Genomic DNA, 27,043 nt, shown 5'->3' on the forward strand with positions numbered 1-27,043 from the left:
TGACAGTATAATTAGTGTGTAATGTGTGTATTTATCAAATATTAAAGATATGTTGTTACTTTTTTCTTTATTGATTGTTTGAATGGAGAGCCTGTTAATTTGTGTGGTTTTGCTTTTATTTCCTTCGCTGGAAAGACTTTTGGTATGAATGTGTACTGTTTGAGTTTTGTTCTTGTTTTTTACGGTTTCCACAAAGACTTCTAATGATCATGTTCTGGTCTTGCTCTGGATTTGTGTGTGAGCTTCATGTAATTAGCAACATGCTTAGAGCACAGGGACCTGAGTTTCCTGTCATGCCAGTATAGCACAACTGCAAGTGAAAGCAGGAGGAAAGTCTTGGGGTCTGATGCACTCCCTGTGACTTGAGTGCCCATGACTTCCTTGTAGATGGAAGATTGTTCACCAGTCTGTTTCGGTGTATGGACTTTTGACTTAGACTTTTTCCCCCCCAAATAGATGCAGTATTATAGTAATAGATACATCCAGTAATAGATGCATCTGTGTGACACTATTGGGACTAGTTCACAGATATTGATGGAGTACTGGAAAGCAGCGCAAGGTGCCTGGGTATGTATCCCTCCAACGCAGACCGACATTTTGTCAACAGCATGTATCTGGCTCTGCACCGCTTCCCAGGGCAGTCGGCAGCTCGAAGGATGTCCCAGTGGGGAAGCTGAGGGCCCTGACAACTCAAGCTGGTGGAGGCATCCACTGTGACTCTTGGCGGCTGGGAGCAAGCTAGGATGCGCCTCGAGGCTGCTCTAACCTGTCCTGCCGAGGAGTCAGTGCCCAGAGGCTACACACTGGGAGAAGAGGCCGTGCAAATCCTTCCTCCTTTTCCTAGTGGCCTGATGCAGACTGTGGTTCTGGTCCAGGGGTAAATGTGACTCTTAGATTGTAGATCTGCTTTTTTATCAGTTTGTTAAGCCTTCACATAACTAAGTAGCTTCCGAATGTTTTAGCCTAAGATGCCAGTGGGTAAACTCTCTGCTACAGTATTTCTGCAGCTTGATTTCATTCTTTGAGGGCAAAAGTTTAGTAAGCAGAGGTAAATGCGCAGGCTGTGATCTATATGGAAGTTGGTACTTGCAAATATTCTGCAAAAAATATCACCTATGCATTAACTAAAGGGACCTAAAGGGCAGTTGTTAAAGGAGAGTGTCACTCAGTGACTTGGAAGTGCCCGTGAATGGAGTTGTTTGCAGCAGGTTTCCTAAAAGCTAACCTAAAGGTTCATTTATTTACTAATGAAATTGTGCAGAGCAGAGGTTGTCTTCATTATTGCTCTCTATTTCAACGGTGCACTCTTAAAGACCTTGAACTGATGTTAGAAAATCCTGGCAGGAAAGTCGCTTGGATAACTTAGAAAGTTTTTTGTTGTGCTTTTTTCATTGTGGAAACAGTCTCTAATTATTTGATTGCCTGTTCTTTTCTTGAATAGTTTTTATGGTCTTGTTTACAATTTGGCATGTAAGCGTGTAGTACTGCTCGATTCCAGCCCCTTGGCTGGATGCTGTCCTCCCATTTGTAGCCTCCTCCCTCTGTCTGCCAGACCCAGCTAATCCGGTTCTGTTCTTGTTCTCCAGGTTCCTCCTTTTCCAGCTACCTGGCCTCCAGGTCCCAGTCCTTTCACACTCTGAAATAAGTCCATATCTCCCATCCTAGATTCCAGTTTGGCCAGACTTCTTACATCACCTTACTTCTCTCCATCCTTCCTTATCCAGATACTTTCCATGTTGCACTTGGAGTCAGCTGGCTTTCATCTTCACCTTTCTCCATGCATGGGTGCTAGCCAGAGGTGCTGTTTGGAGAACACTGGAGGGATACTGTTAAGCCGGATACTAGAGTGAAAGAATGCTTAAGTTCAGTTCTCTCTCCTAGTACTGAAGAAGTCGTGGTCACATGTGGGAGAAGTGAGCAGAAAAAAAATATTTTGTTGTTCTCTGGCTGTAGGAGTGCAGTCTAATCTTCATTAAGAGACTGTGAGTATCTGGAGATTTCCCAATGAAGACTGAGGCTTAAAACCGTTCTTTGTTTGAGATGTAACAAGTTTCTGCTGAATATGAATCAACTATGGTTTTTTGAAGGTTTGCAAGTTGGTCACATTTTTCCAAGAACAATTAAAGTGCTTTTCATAGTACAGGATTCACCTTCCTAACAAATGTCAAGTCTCCGCCACAAAATTTCACCAGAAATTGCAAGCAAACAGTTCGAGAGCCCATTCATCTTTAACCACAGTCAGCATGCAGCGTTTAAGCACAGATGATCAGTTTTGCATAATCAATAATAATTTGAAAGATTCTGATATTTCCTGTTATAAGACCCTAAAAATAGAGAATTTTCAGCTCTACCTGTGATAAAATGAGAATATTTTCAAGATTATGTACTTTTTTTTCCCATTTTCCACAGCTATAATAGCAGTTCTGAACTGACACTGACTTTGAAAAGGACATATAGCAGGTGGCTGTGACTTGAAGGAAAAAGTATCTGGTCTGAGTTAGTCGTGCATATATACTTACACCATATGCAAGTACAGTTTCGAAAACTGTTTTCAGGTGGGGGAGAGTAATTCTTTTTCCTTCTAGAATTCAAGAATTTATTTATTTTTGTACACACACGCACACACACATACATGTACATGTATTCTTGCAGAATGTTAATAATACTTGTGAGGCTATTCATTACTTAAAATAAGGTATTTTCCATTTGTTGAGAAGAGCACTTTCCCAATTAGTCTTTAGTGCCTTACTGTTTTCTAATGCAATTCCAGTTCTTCTGTATGATATTTTGTATATTCACATAAGGACCTAGACAGATTCTGACTATTAATAGAAAGAGTCTGGAAGAGCGAGCATATCTCATCTTAGAGGGCTAAAGAGAACATCTCTGGCGTGTATCAAGGTTAATGTGTACTGGGATTGTTGAGTCTGCCTGTTTGCTGTGATTAGTAAACTTCGTAAGTTAGCAATTTTTATAATAACTAAATACACTCTGAGATCAGCAAAACTTTTCGGTAAAGAAAGGTTTACTATGCAAGATACTCAAGAATTTTGTAGAATGCTGAAAGCATTAGGGGAGCTCAGTTTGAAGGAAGGTGGATACTTCCCATTATTTCAGATTTTTTTTTCTCATGTTTTAAAATTCCAAGCAAGCAAGTAACTTGCTGCAATCCAAACTAGTTAAGTAAAAAAGAAAGATGCTTTCAGATTGCACACTGGAATAGGAACAAGCAGCTTCTTTCAGTCTCTGTGTTAGATTTAAGTGTATTAATATTATTTTACAAGAGAATAATAATATTTTGCATCTGAAGCAAAGCACACTTGCATTTTCTTCATCAGCCAATGTAAGTTGGCAATATGGGTAAAAGCAGCTGAAAATATATATCACTTAGAAGCAAAGAAAATTTGACATTTAACGTATAAGAAAAGAAACACAATGTACATTCCAGACGCAAAACAGTTAAGTTGTGTATATTGGAAGAAAAGTAACTATGAGAGGGAGAAAGGAAAAGTAGCTTTCCCTTCTGGGAACATGTGTTTACTATCTCCTGCAGTCTTTAAACCATTTTTTGCTATGGCGTCTTTCAAATGTAATAGGTGTATTGCCTCTTTTTGTTCCATAGTCACCTGCTAATTTTAATTAAAAACAAACAAAAAAACCCCGCAACTGATTTCAAGGTTGACAGTCCTAATTATACAGAAGCCTTCATTCAGTCTGTAAAGGCAATTTTATAACAGACATGTTCAGATATGAGTCCTTTGCAGTAGCAAGATGCCTATTTATGTACAAACCTTGCAGGTTTATTGCACATATGCTCCAGATTGCTGAGTTGTTCCTGATCAGGGTTCTGATTCTTCCTATACCTTGCTTTTCCTGGAAGAAACTCAGTTAATTTCCTTATTATCATGTCTGGTTAACATGATTACAAGTGAGGACAGCATTGGTTGTGATTTCCCCCTCGCCCCTCTCATGCTTGCACTGTATTCAAAATTTAATAGACCTTGGTAATTAGTGCAGATTTCTTTGTTTTACTCCTGTATCTCTGAAATAAAATTTTAAGGAGAATTGTTAATGAAACTTCACTAGCTTAATCTCATATTTAAAATTATTCTCACTCTTAAACTTTTAACGTTTTAGCTGTATTGTGTTAAACTATAAATAGTTTATGGAAAATGAATGGGAAAGGGGATGGTGCCAAGAACGCTTTGCAATTGGCAGAGTAATCAAAAATTGTTTAAATTTGGTTATGCCCCAGCGGTCTCTGTAAACATAGTGTCCAAGTTTGCTTATTTTTTGAAGTAAACTTAAGGAAAAGGTCATTACCTTGAAATACATGTTACAGAAAAACCTCAATTTTACTTTGTTAATCAACGTGTTGTGCTAAAAATTATCAGAATATGAATTCCTTCATCTAATTTGAAATGCATTTTCGCACCTCATTTAACTTGAAAGCAATTTTCCCATTATTGCAGATTTTTTTTCTCATGTTTTAAAACTCCAAATGGAAATTTTTAGAAACATAAATATATCCCAGAAGCCACAGAATGGTATTGGCACAAGATGAAGAAGTTAAATCAGTTACTGTGTTCTCATTACGCTGGCTGACACACACAAAGTTAAGAATGTGAACAATAGTGAGACAGTAAATTAGATTTTTAGCAACTAATTTAATTAGTCGAAGTAATTTTGGACAGACACTGTAATGCTAATCCTAAGAAGTCTGTAATTATGACTTGGGAAAAATCATGAGTTTTAAAATGATGTAGAAATATAGTTCTTTTTATATGATTTGAGGGGGTTGCCTTTGTGTTCTGTTTTTTTTTTTTTTTTTTTTTCCAATTTTTCTCTACAGTCACAATTACTTGGAAACTTACTTTTCTGTTAGCTCGTCCTGGCTTACATTTAAAGGATTGGAGGAACTGGGACTTATTTTGTAAGCATGAAATTTTGCAAGATATGTAAGGGTTTTTTTTGTTTGTTTTTAGCCAGATTTGGAGCAAGTTTAGTTATACTTTGCGTCATCCTAATTTTTGGAGAACTTCTCGAGCAGAAAAATGCCTTTGTGTGTGTTTGTTTTGACATGAGAACATAAACTGTAGAAAAAGTACATATTTTCAAAACCGTAGTTATGCAAGATGTCTTTTTTGTATGACATAATCTGTATTTATCTGCAGTGCTGGATAGTTCTAGGTTTATCTTCAGTTAAAGCACCCCCACATCCTCTCTTTATATGTGTTATAAAAATACTTTGTTTCCATCAAATGAAACAGTATACTCTCAAGATTAAAAGCTCAGAGGAGAATAATTACTACACTGAAGGGATTACTAAACTTGCCCTTAAACCTGCAGAATTAAATGAATGCCGAAGTGACACAAAGCTAAAATACAGTCTGAAAACTTTATGAAGGAGAGTTATTTTGCTCCAGTCTACCATTACTAAAAGGTGTGTAATTTGAAAAGGGAATTTCTCTCTTTTCTTGTTTATTTGTTTTTTAATATTAAGCCACTCTTCTATCACTGATGCAACTTAGGGGAAGTTTCCATGCTGTCCTGTTCAGATGCAGGGTCCTGTGCTTTATTTATTTCTGAGATAAAGGAGAAGTTTGTAAATAAAACAGCGTAGTATTAACAATAACTATAATACAAATTGGGTGGTATTTTTCAGATTTTTTTATTAGCTCAGTTGGGAAACTCAATCTCGATGTTTGAATTTCTTCCTTCAACCATAAGATAGATAGATCAATCTCTCTCTCTATATAGAGAGGGGGGTGTTGAAGGAAAATTGCACAGCAGTTGGCCAGGTTTTGCTCCTGGGTCCTGAGTCATTCCTCCTGCTCTAAGCCTCTCGGATTACATTTTTGCCAGTGGCAGTTCTCGTCTGTCCCTGACAGGTGGCACCGCGCTAGATGCGTATGCCTGGGCAAGCGCATCAAAGCGCTGGAGTAGAGAATTAGTAGGTGCCTGTATAGGTTTCCTCTGTATGCCTCAGGTAAAAATTTGGATCCTGAAACTCCTTAACGTAGCGGCTGCAAACCCTCAAAGGCCTGGGGCTGCCTAGGTGTTTCCCTGCAGGGCTTGGGCGTTTCGTAGACCACACCGGTTCTCTTTTCCTGATGCCTAGAACCAGCCTTCAGCGAACGGGTGAATTCATTGCTCTTACCTGAGCCTCGCTTGAGCAACATCCGCCTTTCCTGAGTGGCCTAATGCTGTAGAAGTGATCAGAGCACATTTCACCCATTCCAGTAAGCTCATCTTCCTCCTCCTCCCACCGTACAAAATGCAGATGTAACCGTATCGTGTCTTTGAAATGGTTGCTGCCGATCCCTGCTTCTGTATAGCACAGCAAGAGGAGTGTTAGACAGCAGTGTGGGAACGCTATAAGTTGTGCTGCTGTGGTTGTTACCTGCTTACTGACTAACCATCCTCTCACACGCTGGTAATCACAAAAATATTCCACTTGGAAAGCACAAACCTGTGAAATACTAAAATTGAAGTTCATGAATGTACTGAAAACGTATTAAAAATTCCTCCCTTCTTTCCTTTCCCCATTACTGTCAAGTAGAAAGTAGTTGTGCAAAGTCTAGCCTAATGTGCGCTGAATTAGCGAGACTTCTATGCTTGGCGTTAGTCAGCTGGAACAGCTCTGCAGAATTTTAGCATCTTTCAGAAAAATATTGCTAATGGACAAATGCAAATATGAAAAGCCTTAATCCAAAGGCTGACTTCTTACCAAAGGATTAAAAAAAAAAAAAGGAAAAAAGAAAAAAACCTCACAATTGAATTAAATGTCCTGCTGCCGCAGCTATAAACCATGGCAATAAATGCAGAGAAACCCCTTTTTTCATTTTTTAATATTTTTGTAATTAGTTAACTTTTTTCTCCTGCAGAAAGACTACACGAAAGATCTTGTTGTTTGTGACTGTGATAAAATATGCTAGCTCAGCCTGCCTGAAGAAACAGAAGACTTGGCAAGAATGCTTATTACCATGACAATCTAAGCAGTCAAGAGCTACGGATTCTGCAGGTTTTATCATAAAGATACAAAACTTGTCCTAGAGGGTAGAAAAGCTGATAATATCATCATGATTCAGGAGATTTTATTGTCTCTGCAAGACTTTGTTTTTAGGATTGTATTACCTGAAGGGGGGGAAATGACCCTGTGAACTTCTTTTATATTTTTGAAACGTATTTGTGTATATGTTTATAATTGTATTTTTATGCTATAGGTATATGTTTTACTAATGTATTTTTAATACATTATTGGACGCCTATATAAAAGTTAGATTTTGCTTGTGGTTCTGAGGCCAAGCTTGGGAAGAAGGCAGGCCTGGCCAAAAAATTTCCAAGACAACTGCTTCTACCTCAAGCAGACTTCTGATCAGTGTTTTCCCTTCAGAAGGTAGGAGAAAAGCTACAGGAGGATTAGGGAGGGAGGAATGAACCCTCTCTCTGAGAGACCTGCAGAGAAGATTTGTGGACACGGCGCCCAGTGGGCATGGGCTTCATGCCTTGCGGCTGCTGCCCTGCACAACATCTCCAGCATAAGCTTTGGATGCTGTGAGCAGGCTTCCTCTGAACGCGCAGTTAAAACAGCAGTAGATAACACAATGAGAGACTTTTAATTCTTTAAGGGATTTCCGTGACCCTGTGGATACGAACAATAGCACAGAGGGAACCTCTTTGTGCTTCCTGTGGCCTGTCCCCACCCTGGTGTTCGGTGGCAAGTCTGTACTGCGTTACTGCAGTAACCAAGTAAGCAGAGACCAAAAAAAGGAAAAAAAAAAAACACTCCTGCTTTCTAGCTGAATTAGAAAATAATTTGATTATTTCAGCCAGTACTTTTTCAGAGGTAAGAACTGAAAAATCAACACCCACACCCCATGCCTAAAGGATGCCTTGATGACTAAAGTGTTTAATATGGTTAATAACACGGCACATAATGCCATTGGTATAAAACTAGCTCAGACTGAGATGGAAAGAATTCTGCTGCTCTTTAATGGTGTGTATGAGAAAAGTTACTGTCACTGGCATTTTGACACTAGCTAGCGTCATTGTAGAAGCCAAAGCCAAACTCTACCTTCATCCCTCAAAAGAGGTTACTCATTGACACATAGCGTACACCAGGAAAGCAGTGGTTTCCCTGGGACAGCACTTCTTCAACCCTTCTTCTCCCTTCTCCCTTCTCTTTGGGCTATTGTGAAAGAGTAGACTTAGAAGAATTAAAAAGGAATAAAGGCTTGAAGTCGTAATGTCCCAAAACTCCTGTTCAAAATACAAACCCGTGTGTGAACTTTTCTTGTTTAAAAAATCAGCTGATTAAATATATTCATAAAAAATGCTCTGGTTTCAGTTCATTGTGACAAAAGCAAAAATATTATATTATCTGTTATTTGTTGCTTTCCAGTAATTCCATTGTTTACATTATACTGAGAGCTGCATGAGTTTGTCAGCATATTAAAGAGGTTTTGGTTTATTCCATTAATGTAAAATTTAAGGCTTAATGGTATATTACTAATCTCATGAAATCATTAATAAAAACAAAGAACAAAAAAGAGTGTCTTTCTACATAGTTCTAGAGAATGAACCCAAACTCACTGGTACAAATGATGAAGAGGAAGAAGAAGGAGAACAGTTTGACTTCGATAGTGGAGATGAGATACCAGAAGCAGACCGACAAGCTCTTACGCCACCTTCTGATTCTGGAAATAACGTAGAGCATGAAGAGGCTAACGTCACGGGTGAGTCAGCCTGCGAGTCCCATAGGCTGTGCCTCCCCTAGGCTAAGCAAAGATCAGACTGCTGGAATATAGGAGCCTTTTCCTGATGATGTAGTTAAGTATTTGTAAGTGTGCCTTGGAAAAATCATACGGATTTCCATGCAAAGACTATACAAGTGTTTTGTTCATTCCTGCTAGTTAACGCCCGTGATAGATTTAACAAGGCAACTGAACAGGTCATGTCACTTCTGTGAGGTTTTCCATGTGCCTGTGACATTCGAACCAGCGTATCTTGTCTCACTTGTGGTGCTGAGTTAGAGGGAAACTTTTATGCCCTTGCAACTGCAGCTGAATGTGGATGGCTTGAGACAAGCCTTTTTCACAGCCAGGTGCGATGGTTGCTGATCTGAAGAGGATATGTATATAGAAACCAGTGGAATCAGAATGTCAGCAGTTTATTTATAAACTGATGTTGTATTTTACTAACCCTTAGACTTTGTTATAACACATGCAGATGCTCTCTGTGCCAGAGCGTATTCTGGAAATCACTGGATTCTGCTCAGCCCCACAGCAGCTAATGTGACTAACTTCAGTCCGGTTTCCTTTTGTAAACAGAGTCTTTAGGTGACAACTTGTAACTTAAGCACTACCTTTCCCTGAAAATTTTTATTGTTGCTCATTCATCTTTTTGTGAAGTTGCAGCTAAATCTCGTGAACTTTTAATTATTTGGGCTTCAGTTCTGCAGCTGATTTTAAAGTGGCCTTTAGTTCCACTATAACTCAGCTAGTCTCAAGAGATATCAGGAAATAATTTATTTTTAAGGACGAAAATGTGGAAAGTTTCTTTCTCCTTTTATCAGCAGAATATTTTCAGGAATGTTCTTTAAGGAGTGAACTTCTAGTGAACTTTTTATTTCTTCTCATAGCTATTACTAAAATGTTTTTTGTATCATATATGACACAAATTCATATAGAATCCAGATTTTAAACTTAAGGGTTAAAGGCTATTTTCAACCATGTGCTCGTTGAGACCCTAACGCCTGTCAGCCTTCCTCCTGTCTAAGATTTAGGAGTCCTGGAATCCAGTTTTTGTTCTTCCACAGACTTCCAGCATGACCCAGTTGTTTTGCTGCTGTTGCATTCCCCATCTGTAGAATGGGGACAACAGCATTACTTTCCTTTGTGGGAATTTTATGAGTTGTAGACTGCAAGCTCCTTCTAAAGTGAGGCTCAAATATGAAAAATAAAACCTTATTTTTTGTTTTTTCATTTTTCAAATAAAGGGACTGGTAATTTAGAAAAAAGTGAGAAAACGCAGACATCACAGTCTACTACAGAGTGCACTCCAACAAAAGTAAACCCCTATTCAGTTATTAATATTTCACCAATCCAAGAAAAGGATCTCTCCTCATCACCAGAACCAAGCCCTCCAGATGAAAGTACAAGTCCTAACTTGTGCAGTGGATATTCTGTTCCTGTGCCCTGTGGCTATGCTGTACCATCCAATTTACCATTGATACTGCCAGCATACTCCAGTCCTATTATAATACGCAGTGTTTCTGTGGATGAAGAAGGTACTGTATCTACCAAATTTATTTTGTTTGAAGGGGAATCCTTGTTTAACTCCAGATAACTGTACTGTTTTTTAAATGCTTGTGTAGCACTGTTCCTTGACATCTGTGGGAGATTCTGTATGAAAATTGAAGAAGAACCCTATCTTAGAGTAGGAAATAAAATGTATTGTCAGACATTGAAGAAAAATGTTGATATATTAAAAAGTAGTTCCTGCATGACTCTGCTTGCAATACTAGGACTGAGGTATCTAAATAAAGATGCATAAGAAAAAAGAGTATAGAGTCAGTTCTTTCTCAACCCTTTACTTAAATGGGTGATGCTTGACCTTTGGTTTGTCAGCACCGTATTAATAACGCTAGTCAACGCTCCTGTCTTATCTTGCCATTAGGAATGATTAATGTTAATCCCCTCTTAATGACATGAAGTAATTTCCTGATTAATAATTCAGTGCTCAAGCCAAATGTTTTTTCACAAACCTTTATCATGCTTTAGCTAGGTCAGAGCAGAGTTCTTGTCCCTTTTATCCCCTTATATGCGTTTTTCTTTTCTTTTCAATCCCAGTGGATTTAAAGTTGCTATGGAATATTTTCCTCAGTGATTTGACAGATTTTATTTGTCCTGTAGTCCAATTTTAACACAGAAGGGGAAAACTGGAAGGGAAATAACTATGATTTGTTAAAGAAACAGGAACAATTCCCCTATTTTGTAACCGAAAATTGGCAAAATTGGCAAAATCCCTCTGAGGAAGAAGTCCAGCAAAGCGGGCAGGAGACCTGCAGGGATGAGCAAGGAACTCCTGGCAAAACTCCAGCAGAAGAAGGAAGTGTACAGAATGTGGAGAAGGGGACAGGCCACTTGGGAGGAATACAGGGACGTTGTCAGAGCGTGCAGGGATGCGACAAGGAAGGCTAAGGCCCAGCTGGAATTAAATCTGGCAAGGGATGTCAAGGACAACAAGAAGGGGTTCTTCAAATACATCAAGAGCAAAAGGAAGACGAGGGAAAATGTGGGCCCGCTGCTGAATGGGGCGGGTGCCCTGGTGACAAAGGATAGAGAGAAGGCAGAGTTATTGAATGCCTTCTTTGCTTCCGTCTTCACTGCTAAGGCCAGTCCTCAGGAATTCCAGACCTTGGAGGCAAGAGAGGAAGGCTGGAGAAAGGAAGACTCTCCCTTGGTTGAGGAGGATCAGGTTAGAGATCTTTTGTGCAAACTTGACATCCACAAATCCATGGGCCCCGATGGGATGCACCCACGAGTGCTGAGGGAGCTGGCGGATGTTATCGCTAGGCCACTCTCCATCATCTTGGAAAGGTCCTGGAGATCAGGAGAGGTGCCTGAGGACTGGAAGAAAGCCAATGTCACCTCAGTCTTCCAAAAGGGCAAGAAGGAGGAGCCAGGAAACTACAGGCCTGTCAGCCTCACCTCCATCCCGGGAAAGGTGATGGAACAGCTCATTGTGGAGGTCCTCACTAAGCATGTGGAGGACAAGAAGGTGATCAGGAGTAGTCAGCAGAGATTCACCAAAGGGAAATCATGCTTGACCAATCTGATAGCCTTCTCTGCTGGAATGACTGGCTGGGTAGATGAGGGCAGAGCAGTGGATGTTGTCTGCCTGGACTTCAGCAAAGCTTTTGACACTGTCTCCCATCACGTCCTTATAGGCAAGCTCAGGAAGTGTGGTTTGGATGAGCGGACAGTGAGGTGGCTTGAGAACTGGCTGGATGGCCGAGCTCAGAGGGTTGTGGTGAATGGCGCAGAGTCGAGTTGGAGGCCTGTGGCTAGTGGTGTCCCCCAGGGGTCAGTCCTGGGCCCAGTCTTGTTCAATATATTCATCAATGACCTGGAGGAAGGCACAGAGTGCACCCTCAGCAAGTTGGCTGATGAGACTAAACTGGGGGGAGAGGCTAACACACCAGAAGACTGTGCTGCCCTTCAGAGGGACCCGGAGAGGCTGGAGAGGTGGGCGGAGAGGAACCTCCTGAAGTTCAACAAAGGCAAGTGCAAGGTCCTGCACCTAGGCAGGAATAATCCCATGCACCAGTACAGGCTGGGGGTTGACCCTGGGGAAAGTAGCTCTGCCGAGAAGGACCTGGCAGTCCTGGTGGACAAGAAGTTAAGCATGAGCCAGCAGTGTGCCCTTGTGGCCAAGAAGGCCAATGGTATGATGGGGTGCATTAGGCAGAGTGTTGCCAGCAGGTGGAGGGAGGTGATCCTGCCCCTCTCCTCAGCCCTGGGGAGGCCTCCCCTGGAGTACTGTGTCCAGTTCTGGGCTCCCCAGGACAAGAGAGACATGGCACTGCTGGAGAGAGTCCAGCGGAGGGCTACCAAGATGATTAGAGGGCTGGAGCATCTCTGTTATGAAGAAAGGCTGCGAAAGCTGGGCCTGTTCAGCCTGGAGAAGAGAAGATTGAGAGGGGATCTCATCAACGTGTACAAGTATCTGAAGGGGGAGTGTCAAGAGGATGAAGCCAGCCTCTTCTCCGTGGTGCCCAGCAACAGGACAAGAGGCAATGGGCCCAAACTGAACCACAGGCAGTTCCATCTGAACCTGAGAAAAAACTTCTTGACTGTGAGGGTGACAGAGCATTGGAACAGGTTGCCCAGAGAGGTGGTGGAGTCTCCTTCGCTGGAGATATTCAAAAGCCGTCTGGACGTGATCCTGGGCAATATGCTCTAGGTGACCCTGCTTGAACAGGGAGGTTGGACTAGATGATCTCCAGAGGTCCCATCCAACCTAAACGATTCTGTGATTCTGTGAAAATTGACAGCTTAATGTTGAGAGAGCAGGAAGAACAGAAAGCTTCCCATAACATATCCTTTTTCCTTTACTGTATTTTGAATATACTAGCCTTTAGCTAGGCAGCAATTCTACTGTAATTCCCTATGTAGTGATACATTTTCTTGCAGCCGTTGCTCTCCACCACCACTAGTCATATTGGCAGGTAAAAACAAATGTCTGTGTGTGTTTTTTATTTCCTGTAAAGGAATATATGCTTCAGAAATTAGAATTAAAGACATCAGACATTGTGATTTCCTCTTAATAGCTCTTAGACAAAGTTACTGTGTCTCTGTGAATTAATTCTTTCATTCACAAAAATAGCATGAAAAAACTCTTAGAATTTTTTAGATGTGTTCATTTAGGGATAAAAATGTTGTACAGAAATAGATGATTCATTAGCAGTTTTAGTAAAATCAGTTTCTTATGCTAAAACCTAGCATTTAAACTACATCTATGTTTTATTTCAAGCATTTTGATGATCATATTTTGTTTCTACTTAGCAGGTATGCAGTCAGCAACTGAAGAATGCCGTTGTAGTTCTGTAAACTCAGAGGATCCCCAAAATAGGTGATTGCTGGTTCAACACATTTTCACGACCTATAAACCCTTAATTCCTGAGAAAGCTTGCATCTGATAAGCCAAACATTTTATTTTTCGTTTTTGACATTTCCATTTTTTGCTTATTTTTATTTTCTTAGCTCTATAACTCTGCTCGTATACCATAATCAGCACTGATCGAGGTCTAATAGGTACAATCATGCATGATATTTTTGAAGGAATAATGTTTAATTTTTATAGAATCATAGCAATGTTAGCTGCAAGAGACTTCTGGAGATCTCATAGTCTAACCTCCTACTTTGCAGCAAGACTGCTGCCAACACGAGATCAGATCAGCTGTGTCTTTGGTAGTTGTGTCTCAAAAACCTCCAAGGATGAAGATTCCACAGCATTTCCGAGCAGTGTCTGCTCTTCAGCATAACCGTTTTGGTGAACAAGTTTTCTCTAATATCCAAACTGAACTTCCCAATCTGCAGTTTGCTGACCGTTTCCCCTTTTCATATGATCTGGCACAGCAAACGGAAAGTTTGGCTCCATCACCTCTGCAGCTCTCAATTAGTTGTAGGCTGCTGTTGGGTCACCCCATAACTCCTTTTTGCCAGATTAAATGAGCACAGCTCCTTCAGCCTATCGCCATGTAAGGCATGTGCTTTACTCCTCTGGCCATCTTGGCAGCCTTCTGCTAGACCCTCCCCAGTTTCTCCATATGCTTCTTGAATCAGGGAGCCCCAAATCTTGAACATAGTGTTCCAGGCGCAGCCTCCGCTGCACCAAAAAGAGGGGGATAACCACCTCCCTCAGTCTGCTGGCTGTGCACCTCCTCACGTAGCCCTGTATGTGTTCAGTCTTTTTTTACAGTGAAAGAGCAGCCCTCATCTCATAGTTTTCAACAAGATAATTTTCTGTGTTCTGGTAGAATAACTCAGAAACAAAACATTTCTGGGTGTGGGAGGGGAAACAATTTCAATTTCTTGACTAAAATCCTCAAAATAGATTATTATCCTAATTCCTTATATCCTTATATTCCTTATATCCTAATTCCTTACTGAAGTAGCATTTTTGAGTAAGCTGCAACCTCAGAGTGAGAACTTGAAGGCAGTGAACTTTTTTTATTTATTGTCTTGCTTTTACGGTTGTTTAAAAGCATTGTGGTGTAGCTTTTAATACTTTTATTTTATGACATTTTTTTCAAGTGAAGATATCCAGGTCAGGAAAGAGGATGATGCTTTGGCCAAATGGGTTGCAGATCCAGCAAATACAGCATGGATGGAAAGTAAGTATCAGAGAGCCCTCAAGTACAACTTTAGAAGAAAATCAATTTTAAGTTGTGATCAACATTTATTTATGTATTTTACAGGGATGTCTGTATTCACTTTCTTTTTTCTTTCAGATGTGTTCCAGAGCCAAGTTGTACCAGTTAAAAAAAAAAATTCAATAGTGTAATATTTTAATGTAAGCTTAACACTCACTTTTCTGTGGAGTACTCTGTGAAGTTAATGGAATCATATGCCACTGTTTAAGGCAAATCATTTGGCTCCATTGGATATATATATAGTGGAAATGTGCTGAAGTTCACAGTCTCCTCTGTGGCTGTATGAGAGTTTGCTCTTCTGATAGGAATTTGCAGTTAACTTCTTGGAGAAAGTGGAAGGGAAGAAATTATCAATTTTTTTTAGTGTTTCACCTTGGCTCTTTCCTGGCAGGTGTGTTTTAGACCAGAACAGAGACCATGTAGTTTGAGGACAGAATTTCCTGGCCGTCCTCAGCTCAGACTAATTGAGGGTTCCCGCTGGGCTGGTGGTTCCCCTACCATGGCATTTGAAACGAATGAAGAATTTGCATCATCATCTCAACCTGCCTCTTAACTTACTAGAATGATCATTACATTATTTAGAGTTTTGGTTCTTTTTTTAAAAAAATGTATGTTACAGCTTCCTAGGGCCAATTAGTAAGGCAGCAAGCAGTGCTCAGCAAGCACAAAGCATACCATAGTGCTGTGAAAAGGAGGGAAAAATGTTAGCTCTGGAAATGGGTTTCTGTTTTCAGGATCCCAAAGATTATCATAAAGAAGACAGAAAACACCATTTGAAATTTCTCAAATATATCATCATTACTGGGATTGTGCATTCTTATAGTATTTGATTAATGATAATTAGATATACTAGCAAAATGCTGATGGACAAATCTCCATTATATTCATATGTGCCAGTATAACCAAAATTCATTGTTGTTCCCAATCAAATTTTGTGGGATTTCTCATTTCTTTTTCCTGTTTTGCTTTTAGACCCAGATGAAGTAATTTATGATGATGTGCCAAGAGAAAATTCAGACTCTGAACCAGGTTTGAGGTCTTTGTAATATAAACCATGTAGATGTATTCTAAGTTGAAAGAAATGTTATGTGAGCTGTGTGAATGGCTACTGAATAGACAAATTCACTAAGTACCTTAAAATATGTCCGTGAAATTAACACTATATCCGGGGGTCTTGCAAAACTCAAAACTAACTCTTGACAGAATTTATATCCACAGGTTTCCTAAACTATTTTGTTCAAAAGCTGAATCCTGCTTTATTGTACAGATACTGTCCCGAATCCCTGGGTGGCGATGTTCCATACATTAGAGAAAGACAGAGTTAGAGTTGGGGGTATTGTAGCCATGTGACCGAAACAAGGCAAAGTACGTAGGGAGAGGATATTTTTAAATAGATCAACTGATTTATAATTGTACAGAGAACTGCTCTATTCTTTAAAGTTCTGCTTCACATAAAGTTATCTGATAGATGAAAAAGTATGTTCAGATCACTGCACATGCATTGAAGAGGAGATTCAGAGAGGCCGTTTACCACCTTAACTGTGACTGAAGCTGAAATAAAACATTTCTGCAGAATAGTGTAGCTCCTTATTTTGCATCCATTTTTGGAAAGGCGAGAATAGATTTCAAAGCAGTTGCTGGAGCCAAGATTTTGTCCTGACTGGGATCAGTGGAACTAGGAGTCAAGAGGCTTATTTAAGCAAGGTCTCTCTCAGATTTGTTTTGGCGTTTTTGGTTGCAGTGAAGACTGTACTTGAGGCTTGGTTGATGCAAGATTTTGTGTTTGATGGGACTAGCTTATTAGGAACTCAACATCTACTTTTCTTGGCTTTTAGGGGGTACAGGTATTTGAGCTGAATTTTACTATAACCGTGTTAACGATTCAAAAAAGCACGTAGGCTGTAACGTTTTTGTTTCTTGTTCTTAGTACTGTTCAGGCAAGACGTTCTGCAAATTTTATTACTAAAATATGTTTCATTTATTATTTGCATTTCTTACATTAGTGACTTGAATGCTTTTGTTACTGGAAGGTCCCAAAGTTGACTGTGCCAGTCTGGGCAGGGACACCTTCCAGCTCAGTCAGGAAACATGTACACGGCAGCTGGGGCTGACCTGGGGAGGTGAATGGGACGTGGAACAAAGCTTTGCTGAGCATCTCAATCAGAATTTTCAGCTTAACCTGGAAGTTATTAACCCAAATTCTGGCTTTTTATCTGTACCAAAGACATTGGAAGATTCTGAGAAAATAGGTGATGAGGGTAATTTCATCTCTGCATGTTCATGATCTTTATGTTTTGTATGTTGGGATTGTATGTTTTGACAGGGAGACACATCTATTTCACAAACATTGCAATCTGAGTGTCTCATTCTGCAGTAGCATGTGAGCAAGATATATCCACTAAATCACTGGGCATATCCTGGCCCAATACTGGCATTGCAAAATTTGGACTTACATCATTATAATGATGGTTTTTTAAGATTTTTTAAATTTTAAATTGTGCTAATTACCACTGAAACTTCTCCTTCAGGAAGTGTATTTTAAGGACAATTTTGATATACATGGAGATTTTAAAAAAAAACATTTAATTATCCCAAATTAGAGGAGATTACTTCATGTTAGTTCTAAATAATGTCATTAATGTTAATATTGGAAGATTATTACTGATCAAAACGTAATTTTTCAATCCTAGAATCATGAATTAGGCAGATGTGTAAAACATGTCAGTTTTTCTTTTGAGTATGTATTCTTTTTCAATTTAAATAAAACTGAAGTTCTAGCCTTAAAACGGAAGCACAAATTTTTTTACTGGGTTATGTGATGCAGCTTTAAATGCTAAGTTATAACCTCTGACAACAGGGATCCCTAGCAGGATTGTAATGGATCTAATTGTAGTGGGTCAGATGATTTTGTATGTAAAGTGCATGTCTGTTTTCTGATCAGTATTTGATAATAAACATTTTCCATTTCATTTTTGAGTTAGTTTGTCAAATCTGATGTCTTTGCCAAATAAAACATCAGCTGAGGTAAGGAGTGGAAAGTAGAAAGTAATAAAGCCATTAGAAATACTTCCTTAAAACAACGTGGAGCAATGTTGTAGCAATTGTTTTTTAGTATTTTGGAAACACTTTTTCCAGTGTCTTTAACTGATGGTACTTTGGTAAGCCTTTGAAAAAGAGCTTTCTGAATCTTATAAAGATTAACATTTCAAGCCCAGTTTATGGGCAAGGTAACATGCAGATATAAGGGCTTCCTAGTAACTGGTAGAATACCAGTATAGTTGCACAAGTGATCAATCATAATATACCAAAAATATTTTGTAATATGCTTCTTGCTAATTTGATCTGATCTGTTCTGATTTAAGTAGTGATATTTTCATTTGATGTTCACAGTGTTTCAGCATTTGTTGTTTGAACTGATCATGAAAAAATTCCTAAAAATAAATGGCAAGCTTGCAGATGGAAGGTTGATTTTAATCCGTGCAGAGCTGGGTTTACAGCTACAGTTTCAGCTTACTCTAAATGTCTTCTGAACATGTCATTGGATTCGGACAAAACAATGTAGTTTGAGTAGGACACGTTTTTGAAGGGATCATGGCGTGTACCCAGAACACTGGTCATGTGTCCTGTTTGGTATTCTGTTTCAACAAAGAAGAGCTACTTTGGCTGTTTGAACACTGCATCACTTTATTTGTATTAGCAAGTGTGCATACAAAAGTCTATGTAGTTCTTTATAGTACATAGTGAACAAGCTTTTTGATGTTTGAACAGTAATTTCAGTGTAGCTTAACTTTTTATTTTGGTGTAATTCTTGCAGAGGAAATGATTTATGATGATGTTGAAAATGGGGATGATGGTGGAAACAGCTCCCTGGAATATGGGTGGAGTTCAAGTGAGTTTGAAAGTTATGAAGAACAAAGTGATTCTGAGTGTAAAAATGGAATTCCCAGCTCCTTTTTGCGAGGCAACCACAAGAGACATGTATGTATCCCCACAGTGCTGCTCAGTGATTGAGATTATTGTAATTTTCAGCAGCTGTATTTCTCAGCTGTGTTTCCCTTCTTGTCAGTGCAGTTTCAAATACCAAGAACATCTTTTTGAGAGAGACGTGAATTAGTGTGGCGGTGACAATTCACAGCAAATTATAGCAGGGGAAAGAAAAGAGGAAAATGTTAAACAGGATCTTCATAAAAAGAAATCCTCAAATTGGATAAAAATGGAATTAAAAATTGGATGATTTTTCCACTTGGGCTGTTCCTCACCTTTTCTCCTTTTGCAGCTGATGGGTTAGTGTAAGCGATAAATAAGTATGAAAAACAATGTGAAGAATGAATGGGGTAACCATGAAAAAAATTGAAGTTTTGGGATCCCTCAGGTGCTGAAAAGTCACAAAGCTATTTGCCAGTGTTCCCTACCTTTTTATCTTAAATCTGCATCACTTCTGCTACTTTAAGGTGACTGTGCTTAATTAAAAGAAAAAAAGTTTTTGTGATCAGAGAGATGCCTGTACCAATTAGTAGGGAGAAAAAGGTGGTGTGGTGGAAATGATCTATCTGCAACATCTCTGGGTGCTCTGGTCTAATACCTTTGGTTGCCTCTGTGCTGTGGGAGGCAGGAGGACACTGATGACATAGGTATGTGCTGGCTGCATCTTGACTGTGCATATAGGCTGCTTTGGCTCCTCTCATTTTGCCCCCCTGCCCTTTCTCTGAGAAAATCCCAGCACGGGAGGCGAGGGGCCACATGGTGCTTTTTGCTGCAAGTCTCTTCTTGGATGACTGGAGGAGCAAGGTGCACAACAGAGCCTTGCACAGTGTTATACTTCACTGAGTAAGAGGACAGGGTCCAGTCCAGTGCCTGGAGTAACTGTGAAAACCTCAGGTTTTCTCTGGTTCATACTAACCAGTAATAGACACCTGTGAGCTACTTCACACCTGGTACCATCAGAGTGCAAAATGCTCCAGCTGCCCATAGCAGAATGGTTAAGAGGTGGTAGAGTAGCACCCACAGCTGGAGCAGCACAGCAACAGGAAGAGGAAATGCTACAGGCTGAGAACTGAATCTGTGCAGTCTGTCTGTGTTTTCATAGAGAGAGGCATGCTTTCTTTCTTTAGCTGCTTTCTGCTTCTTTGGTTCTAGATATTTTTTGCTCAAATACTACTTCTATTTCTATCCTCATTTTGCACCTTTCTTTCAGGGAATGCAATCCCGGTAAAGTTGCTCTTTCAAACAGAAAATGTACAAGAAGGATCAAAACTAGGGAACGTGCTCAGGATGGGAATAATAAAGAGACACCATATATTCTTCCATAGGACCCATGTTTTGATTTTGCAGGTTTCTTATCTCAGTGAAAATGAAAACCTTACTGGGTATGTTTCCCCCAGTACCCACTATGTGCTCTCCCCAACCTCCATCCTTGCTGGCAGCCCTTCAGAAGTCAGGGAGTGAGCAATCAACTGATCCTACTCAAATCAGCACTTTGTAAGTTGAGTGCTGATCTTTTGTTTTTGTTTTTTTTTTGCCGTTGACTAGAACAAACTTAAGCTATTGCAGCTGTTTCTTTCTGAAAAGTTTTGAACTAGACTGAAGCAAACTGAATTTGACTTTTGAATACCTTTGGAAGAGACTGGGCAATACTTTACATGTGAGCATGTGAGTCTTAACATGGCTGCTGATTTGTTTATTTTTTTTAATACTTCTTTTTCCTGATATCTATAGCTTCAACTTTGACTGTAGTTACTGGAATCTGTTTACACATGTGCACAGAGCAAGCTTGACAACTATTAAAAATGTTTATAGGTGTACTTTTTCCTGTAAGATCTCTTACAGGGAAATATTTGAAATGCATTGAGAAGATGGTGCCAGGAATAGGCGCAGGGTGTCTGAACAGGAGACTGAAGAGCGGTGGGAGCGAAGGGGCATGCACTGGGGTGGCTGGCATGCAGCTGCATTTTCCAGACTTGTGACAGAAGGAAATGCATTTAAGGACGATGGTAAGGTGCCTAGAAACACATTAGTTGGGGGATGGAGAAGTCAAGAGACTACCTCACCTGGGTGAATTACTAGAAGGTGGAAAATGACTAGGGAGGGGGTTTGCAGAATGATGAGGAAAGACAGAAACCGTAGGATTGTTAGGGTACAAAACCTGCATAGAGTTTCCATAGAGGCAAAGAGCACTCCCGTCTCTTTATATCCATTCCTTGTATCCACTCCTTCCACTGACCCTCACTTCTCCTCATATCTTGCAGTAGATCTTAAGCTATATTCCTAGCATGTGTCCTTGTATAGTCTTTCAGAGCTTATGGGGGAACTGGCTTGGTAACTATTGTTTGTGTCCATTGAAAAGTACAGGAAGGTTGGCGGCATGATTTTAGTTGTAAGTGGTGATATGATTTTCCTCAAAGTCACGTTTTAATTTTGTCTTTTTAATTGTTTTTTTTAATGACTAGAAAGTGTTTATACAGCTAAATTTTTCTAGGTTGCGAACCAGATGCTGTTCTTGATTATACTGGTATAATGCCAGAATCACAGTGGTGGAGGTAATCACATCTTGACCTATGCTAGTGGGGCTAAAGCCAGACTTGCCCCTTTGTGTTCATCTCAGTAGTCATTCCCTTTCCTTTTACTTTGATCTCTTGCCAAGGAATTCTGTTGACATCAAGCTGAGGATTTTTCCATTGAATTTCTTTTCTATTATAGGCCACAAATATTTTTTTTTCGATAACATTTCTGTCACTTTTATTTGGCCTTCTCTCAAATTGTTTAACAAACATTAATTAGTATTCCAAGGCATTTCTCCTGAAGAGTCCCCTCACTTTGCAAATGGATGTATTCATGTATGAGGTGGGTGGTTATGCCCAAGGGCATATGGTGGTGAGGCTATGACAGAGCTGAGAAAAGGACACATGCTTCTTGATTCCTGTGCCTGTATTCTATTTAAAAGATTGCGTATCCTTCCCTAATGATTCTCCTTACCCAGCTCACTAGCACTATAGATATCTGTTTTCGCAGGTGCTAGCAACCTCTGCAGATACTTCAGCTGGTATTTGGCCTTTGAGAATTCTTCTGATTCACCATTTTGAAGGACAGTCAGAAAAATATGTGCTAGGGTTCATGCTTCATAGAATGGTGCTCTCGGTTAAAGTTAATAAAACTATCTCCAGATGGCCTCTAAGAGAGGTGCACAGAGTAATTAACATACAGTTAGCTTAGACTAAGTGACTTTATCTCTCTCTTTACATAGTTGCCAGAGTACCGCAAAGATGCCTGGCTGAGTTTCAGTAAGTACAGTGATATGCGGAAATGACTGGAAGTCCTTTCATCACACTGGGGCTGCCCTAAATGATTACGCTCTCTCAGTTGTCTGCGTGTCAATAGGCAGGCAGGGCAACGTGCGTGATATGCTCAAGTACTTTAGTGTTACGTTTACACTACAGGCTTTTTGAAAAGATTGTGTTTTTTTATGCACTGTAGCTTTCTCATGACCTAACGCGTTTAAAGGAGCATTATGAAAAAAAGATGAAAGATTTGATGGCAAGCACAGTGGGAGCAGTAGAGATTCAGCAACTAAAGCAAAAACATGAGCTGAAGGTAGTGTAGTTAATTTTTGTGACTAGCTATGTATTAAATGATTGTTTTTCCAACACAGGCAATGTTGTCTTTTTCTTTTAAATAATAGCAATTGGAGTCAAAAAAAGTGGGCAATAATTTATATAAAATGAGTTCTGAATGTGCTCGGTTATTACACAGTTTGTTTTAAAAGTACTTTGTCAAGGCCTTTTTCCCGTGCTTCATTGTAACAGTTTCAGAAGATCAGATAGGACATTGTCCTTCCTCACTGCCTGATGGCCTTGTCCCAGCGCCTGAGCCAGGAATGCAGCCCCGGCGCCTCTGTGAAACCCCACGGAGCTCCGTCGGGCTGCCAGGACCCTCCTCGTCTGTCTGTATCGGATCAAATTGTAGCACTGGGAATCCTCTCCATTCTGAATGGAGCCAATATGAAAAGGCTATGTTTTTGCTAAAAACTTCAGCTCAAATAGAGAAATTACCTGATTACAGCAAGACAGCTTTGTTTTTGTTCTGAGGTAGTTGATGATGTCAGCAGGGTTCTGGCAGTAGTGCTATGTTTCTGCTGTGGCTGCGTTCAGGAAAAGGAGAGTACAAAGCAGTTTTTAATGAACCTTTCCTAGCAAAGCAGCACTTCTTTTTTTTCTTTACATAAAATTTCTTTTTCATGTAGTACTTTATAATAAAGTTATAGTTAGTTCTTAATTAAATCAATTTCTTGATTTCTTTAATTAATGAAATTAATACCTATAACATTTTCTGCAAAATACAGTGTTTATTTAAGAATATAGTTAATATAGAACTGAGTCTAGGGGATTGCCTTAGAGCAGAAAAACTTTGACAGAGTTACAGATACACTGTAAGATAAACTAGAACACTGGTAATTACTGACCTGTTCTTAGTAGTTATTTGTCCTGTAACGTAAAGCTGAGCTCCTGAGATTATTTCGTGTTCAGATGCTTGGAACAAAAAGTTTCTTAAAGTACTTCTGCTGTTTTGGAGGTTGCATAGTAGGTTGCCACAAGTCCCCTTCTCTAAGTTTGATTTTATAAAGAAAAAGTACAGGTGCTCCGATGTGAGATTTAATGGATCTGTGTACGTACTATATATTCCTTTGATTATGGGCAGTATTTAGAGCCCAAACTACTTGACAATGTTCTTTTAAAAATACTGTGATCAAAATTATTCTGCATGGTGTGTTTGAATGTGTCCTGTTATTCACAGAACATGTAGATTGTATTTTCTATCTTACAGATGCAAAAGCTCATGAGAGCTGCTAGAGAAGGTACCAAAGATGGACTTGAAAAAACAAAAGCAGCTGTGAAAAAAGGTCGTTCTTTCATTAGAACTAAATCTTTTATTTCTCAAGGTATGTCTCAGTTATACCATGTTTACATTACTCTTTTCAGTTCACCTGTAGACAGGAGGTGAATGAGCTAGCAGTTTTTGGTACTGTAAACTGAGTACTGGTTTTATGAAATCAGCCTTATATTGATAAAGCATCTTATAACATTCAAGTTCAGATAACCATATGGTCAAGGCCACTTGAGTAGTTTTAGATTTGGGATGCAAACCTCAGTGACCTGAGCACCACACAGAAGGGTCTGCTTTAAAAAAAAAAACAGTGTCCTATATGCTATCTAGATATTGGCAAATGGGATTATAGGAATTATGTTAAAGTACTAAATCATTCTGTTTCCCTCCATCAGGGAACTCCTAAATGACTGTTAGCAATACAATCTGCTGTTATGACATGATTTTCAGTGAAGTGATAGCTGAGTAGAAAGTTTATAGTGAGTAAAGGATAACAAATACTTTCTGCATGTAAGAGGGGAAGTAGGAGAGAGAGTCTGTTTTGCCTTGTTACAGTTTGGTGATTTTGGTAAAAGCTGTTTTTTGAATTGGGAACAGTATACGGCACGGCATGAAGGGGTCTAAAAACGAAAAGCTATTTATGTTCTTTTTTCTAGTTAAGAACAGAAGACTCTGTTCTGCTGAGGCTCTGTCATGAGCCTCAGCAATAGCAGCAGGCCACAGTTAATTTTGGTGGAGGGTGGGGAGCAGTAACTGAATATGAACTTCTTCCTTCTTCAGGATAAGTGTGGGAGGTAGTCTATCTTTCTGCTGAAGTACCAGCTAATTGATTGGCTGTAACTTCAGAGCTTATAACATTGCAGTCATAAGACTTTAAAACCACAAGACTAGAACAAGAAGTTTTTAATGAGTGAACTAGAGAAAATGAATTAGCATAAAGCTGCATCCTATCTGTGAGGACCAGTACACATCTTAAATGCCTATCATGGCCTCTAAGCGGTTCTGAGCTTAAGATAATTCACAACCAGAAAATAGAAAGTTATTTGCACAAGCTTTCATGCCACAAATATATCCTCACCCTCTTGCTATTGCTCAGGAGCAGGGCTAGCTTACAATGAACCCAGCACTCATTCTTACATTTCTAGAGGTTAGGTTATCTATAGATGGTTTAATCTCTTAGCTACTTAACAAATCAGCAGGGAGCTGCTAATGAGTTGGTCAATTAAAGTCATCAATTCCACAGCTAACAGAACTGCTTCCCTTAATTTCCTTTTTGTTCTAAGCCAGTTTCTCATGCTGTCCTTTCTCAACTCACCCTTTGTGCACGTCTGGTTGCTTGAGTGGCTGTGTACTGCCACCTTGCACGGCAGTTTGGTGGTGCTTTTTGCACAAAATTAGTAACATTGAGACGTATATAGTGGACCGCATAGAATCTGTTGTTCTCATTCCTTACAAAAGCCAACTTTTTCATATATTTGTTTACTTATTTAAATTCTGTTTATGGAGGGCTGCATGGGTTTTCTTAAACTTGATTGTATGGAGGTATTTAATTCTTTCTGAAGGTCATTTCAAAACTGCAGCCCCTGGAGCCACAGTGCTTTAACCCTAGTTGTCATGTCAGAGCACGTTCTGGCAACCCTGTGCTTTGGGCTGTGAAGATGAAGGAGAGGTCAAGCAAAAGATGTGCAGGCTGTCACCTGCTGTGTGGATATCAGGGCTTTGAGATATCTTTTGAGACAACTGTTTGGTGGTCAAAGCATTCAGATGTTCTACACTGGAGTGAATGAATGTGATTTCACAGGTGCTATAGAAATGCTGGGAAATTTCATTTATTTGATGAATGCAAATAAGATTACTGTGTAATTACTGGCCTTGGGAGATAGGATCCTTGTTGTTGGGTTTCTTTAAACCGGTATGTTGCAAAAGGTGACATATTTGCTATTCAATTGTAGACCATAGATCACCATGTCTGGAAGAGGAAGAGCTGAATTTATTTATTGACGTGGACTGTATGCATGCAGAAGCAATTATGACCCCTATGCCTGAAGGACTATCACAGCAGCAGGTAGTAGGCTTTTGGGAATCTGGTCTTTTGCCTCTTTTTTCTCCCTCCTGTAGCAATGGCTTCCAGGTGCCTTTCCCTTCCAACATATTGGCTGTTAGCCTAAATTAAACGGAGATCAAATTCAGACCTGAATGGGTATAAGCATTTTTTGAAAATTGGTATTTGTGCATACAGTTGCACCCATCCTGAATTCAGCAAGAAATGCAAAATGTTGTTTTACGTTATAATATTATTATCTATAATAATTATATTACTTCCTGAATACTTAAATGTGAGATGGTTTTGAGCAAAAGAGAAGTGTTCAGAGTTTTTTCTTGAATCAGAAGACATTCATGGTGCTCCTGGATTTCTGTTTCAAACGTAGAGAATATGCTGCATTTGTTCTGAATCTTAAGATTTCTTTTGATTTTAAAAAAATTGCCCACAATACATTCAATTCTACAAAAGAGTAGGTCTTGCTGTTCTCCACTTCAAGCTCTGTCGTCACTACGCAGGCCGTTTCAGAAAACACTGAAATCAGCATCAGTTAGAAGTTTTGATTGAAAATAAATCCTGTGGTTTCATGTTATCACATTATTATGCAAGGTAATATTAACTGTACGAGAGTTGTTAGCTTCTTGTGGTGTGAAGTCCTGAACTGGACAGTACCTTTAGAAAATGGTGAATAGGTCAATGATATTTCTTGAAAAAAAAGATAATTAAAGAACACTTGGGGTGAGTGATACATTTTTTTTTTTCTTGATGAAGTTTATTTTTCTGATATGTAATGTGTCTAGTACAATTAAGTGCTGCCTCTTGTATCAAAACAACTACCAAATGGCATTCCATTATTATAAGATTTCATTATAGTATAAGATCCTAGCATCAATCTGAATGCTGTATTTTCCTTCTTTCCAATTATGTGTTTGAGAGTTTTACTGATTTTTGTAAGTAGTTAAAAATAAATGTACCCTCTTTAGGAAAGAAGGTTAGAGAAAGCTCTTACTTTGATGTAAACTAGTAATTGTGGAGGTCATGGCACATGTTGCATATCTAGTGATGTACTCAGTACTCAGTGATGTATTTGGTAGCTCTTGTAACATTTATGCTTTGCTTTTCTAGGTTTTCAGGTCTAGAAAAGTCCCTTCTGTACGGCAGTAAGATACCAGAAAGTGTCCCAT

At 39.4% G+C, this 27,043-nt stretch overlaps 1 protein-coding gene across 6 annotated transcripts in view; it reads left to right on the top strand.

Annotated features, from left to right (window-relative positions):
- ARHGEF10 (Rho guanine nucleotide exchange factor 10) overlaps positions 1–27,043 on the top strand; it is a 119,589-nt gene that overhangs the window by 23,508 nt on the left and 69,038 nt on the right. For 2 of the 6 annotated variants that reach the window (XM_068937321.1, XM_068937322.1), the window contains exons 3-11: positions 8,571–8,738; positions 10,001–10,291; positions 13,572–13,638; positions 14,823–14,902; positions 15,914–15,970; positions 18,756–18,919; positions 22,412–22,528; positions 23,759–23,873; positions 25,771–25,883. In XM_068937321.1, coding sequence (XP_068793422.1) covers positions 8,571–8,738; positions 10,001–10,291; positions 13,572–13,638; positions 14,823–14,902; positions 15,914–15,970; positions 18,756–18,919; positions 22,412–22,528; positions 23,759–23,873; positions 25,771–25,883 — 1,172 coding nt within the window. Of the gene's footprint in view, positions 1–6,887; positions 7,025–8,570; positions 8,739–10,000; positions 10,292–13,571; positions 13,639–14,822; positions 14,903–15,913; positions 15,971–18,755; positions 18,920–22,411; positions 22,529–23,758; positions 23,874–25,770; positions 25,884–27,043 lie in introns of all 6 variants that reach the window. The other 4 variants (XM_068937327.1, XM_068937324.1, XM_068937325.1 and 1 more) reach the window with 4 other exon arrangements.

This window comes from Struthio camelus, chromosome 3 (genome assembly GCF_040807025.1).
Source record: "Struthio camelus isolate bStrCam1 chromosome 3, bStrCam1.hap1, whole genome shotgun sequence".
NCBI classification, from domain to species: Eukaryota; Metazoa; Chordata; class Aves; order Struthioniformes; family Struthionidae; genus Struthio; species Struthio camelus.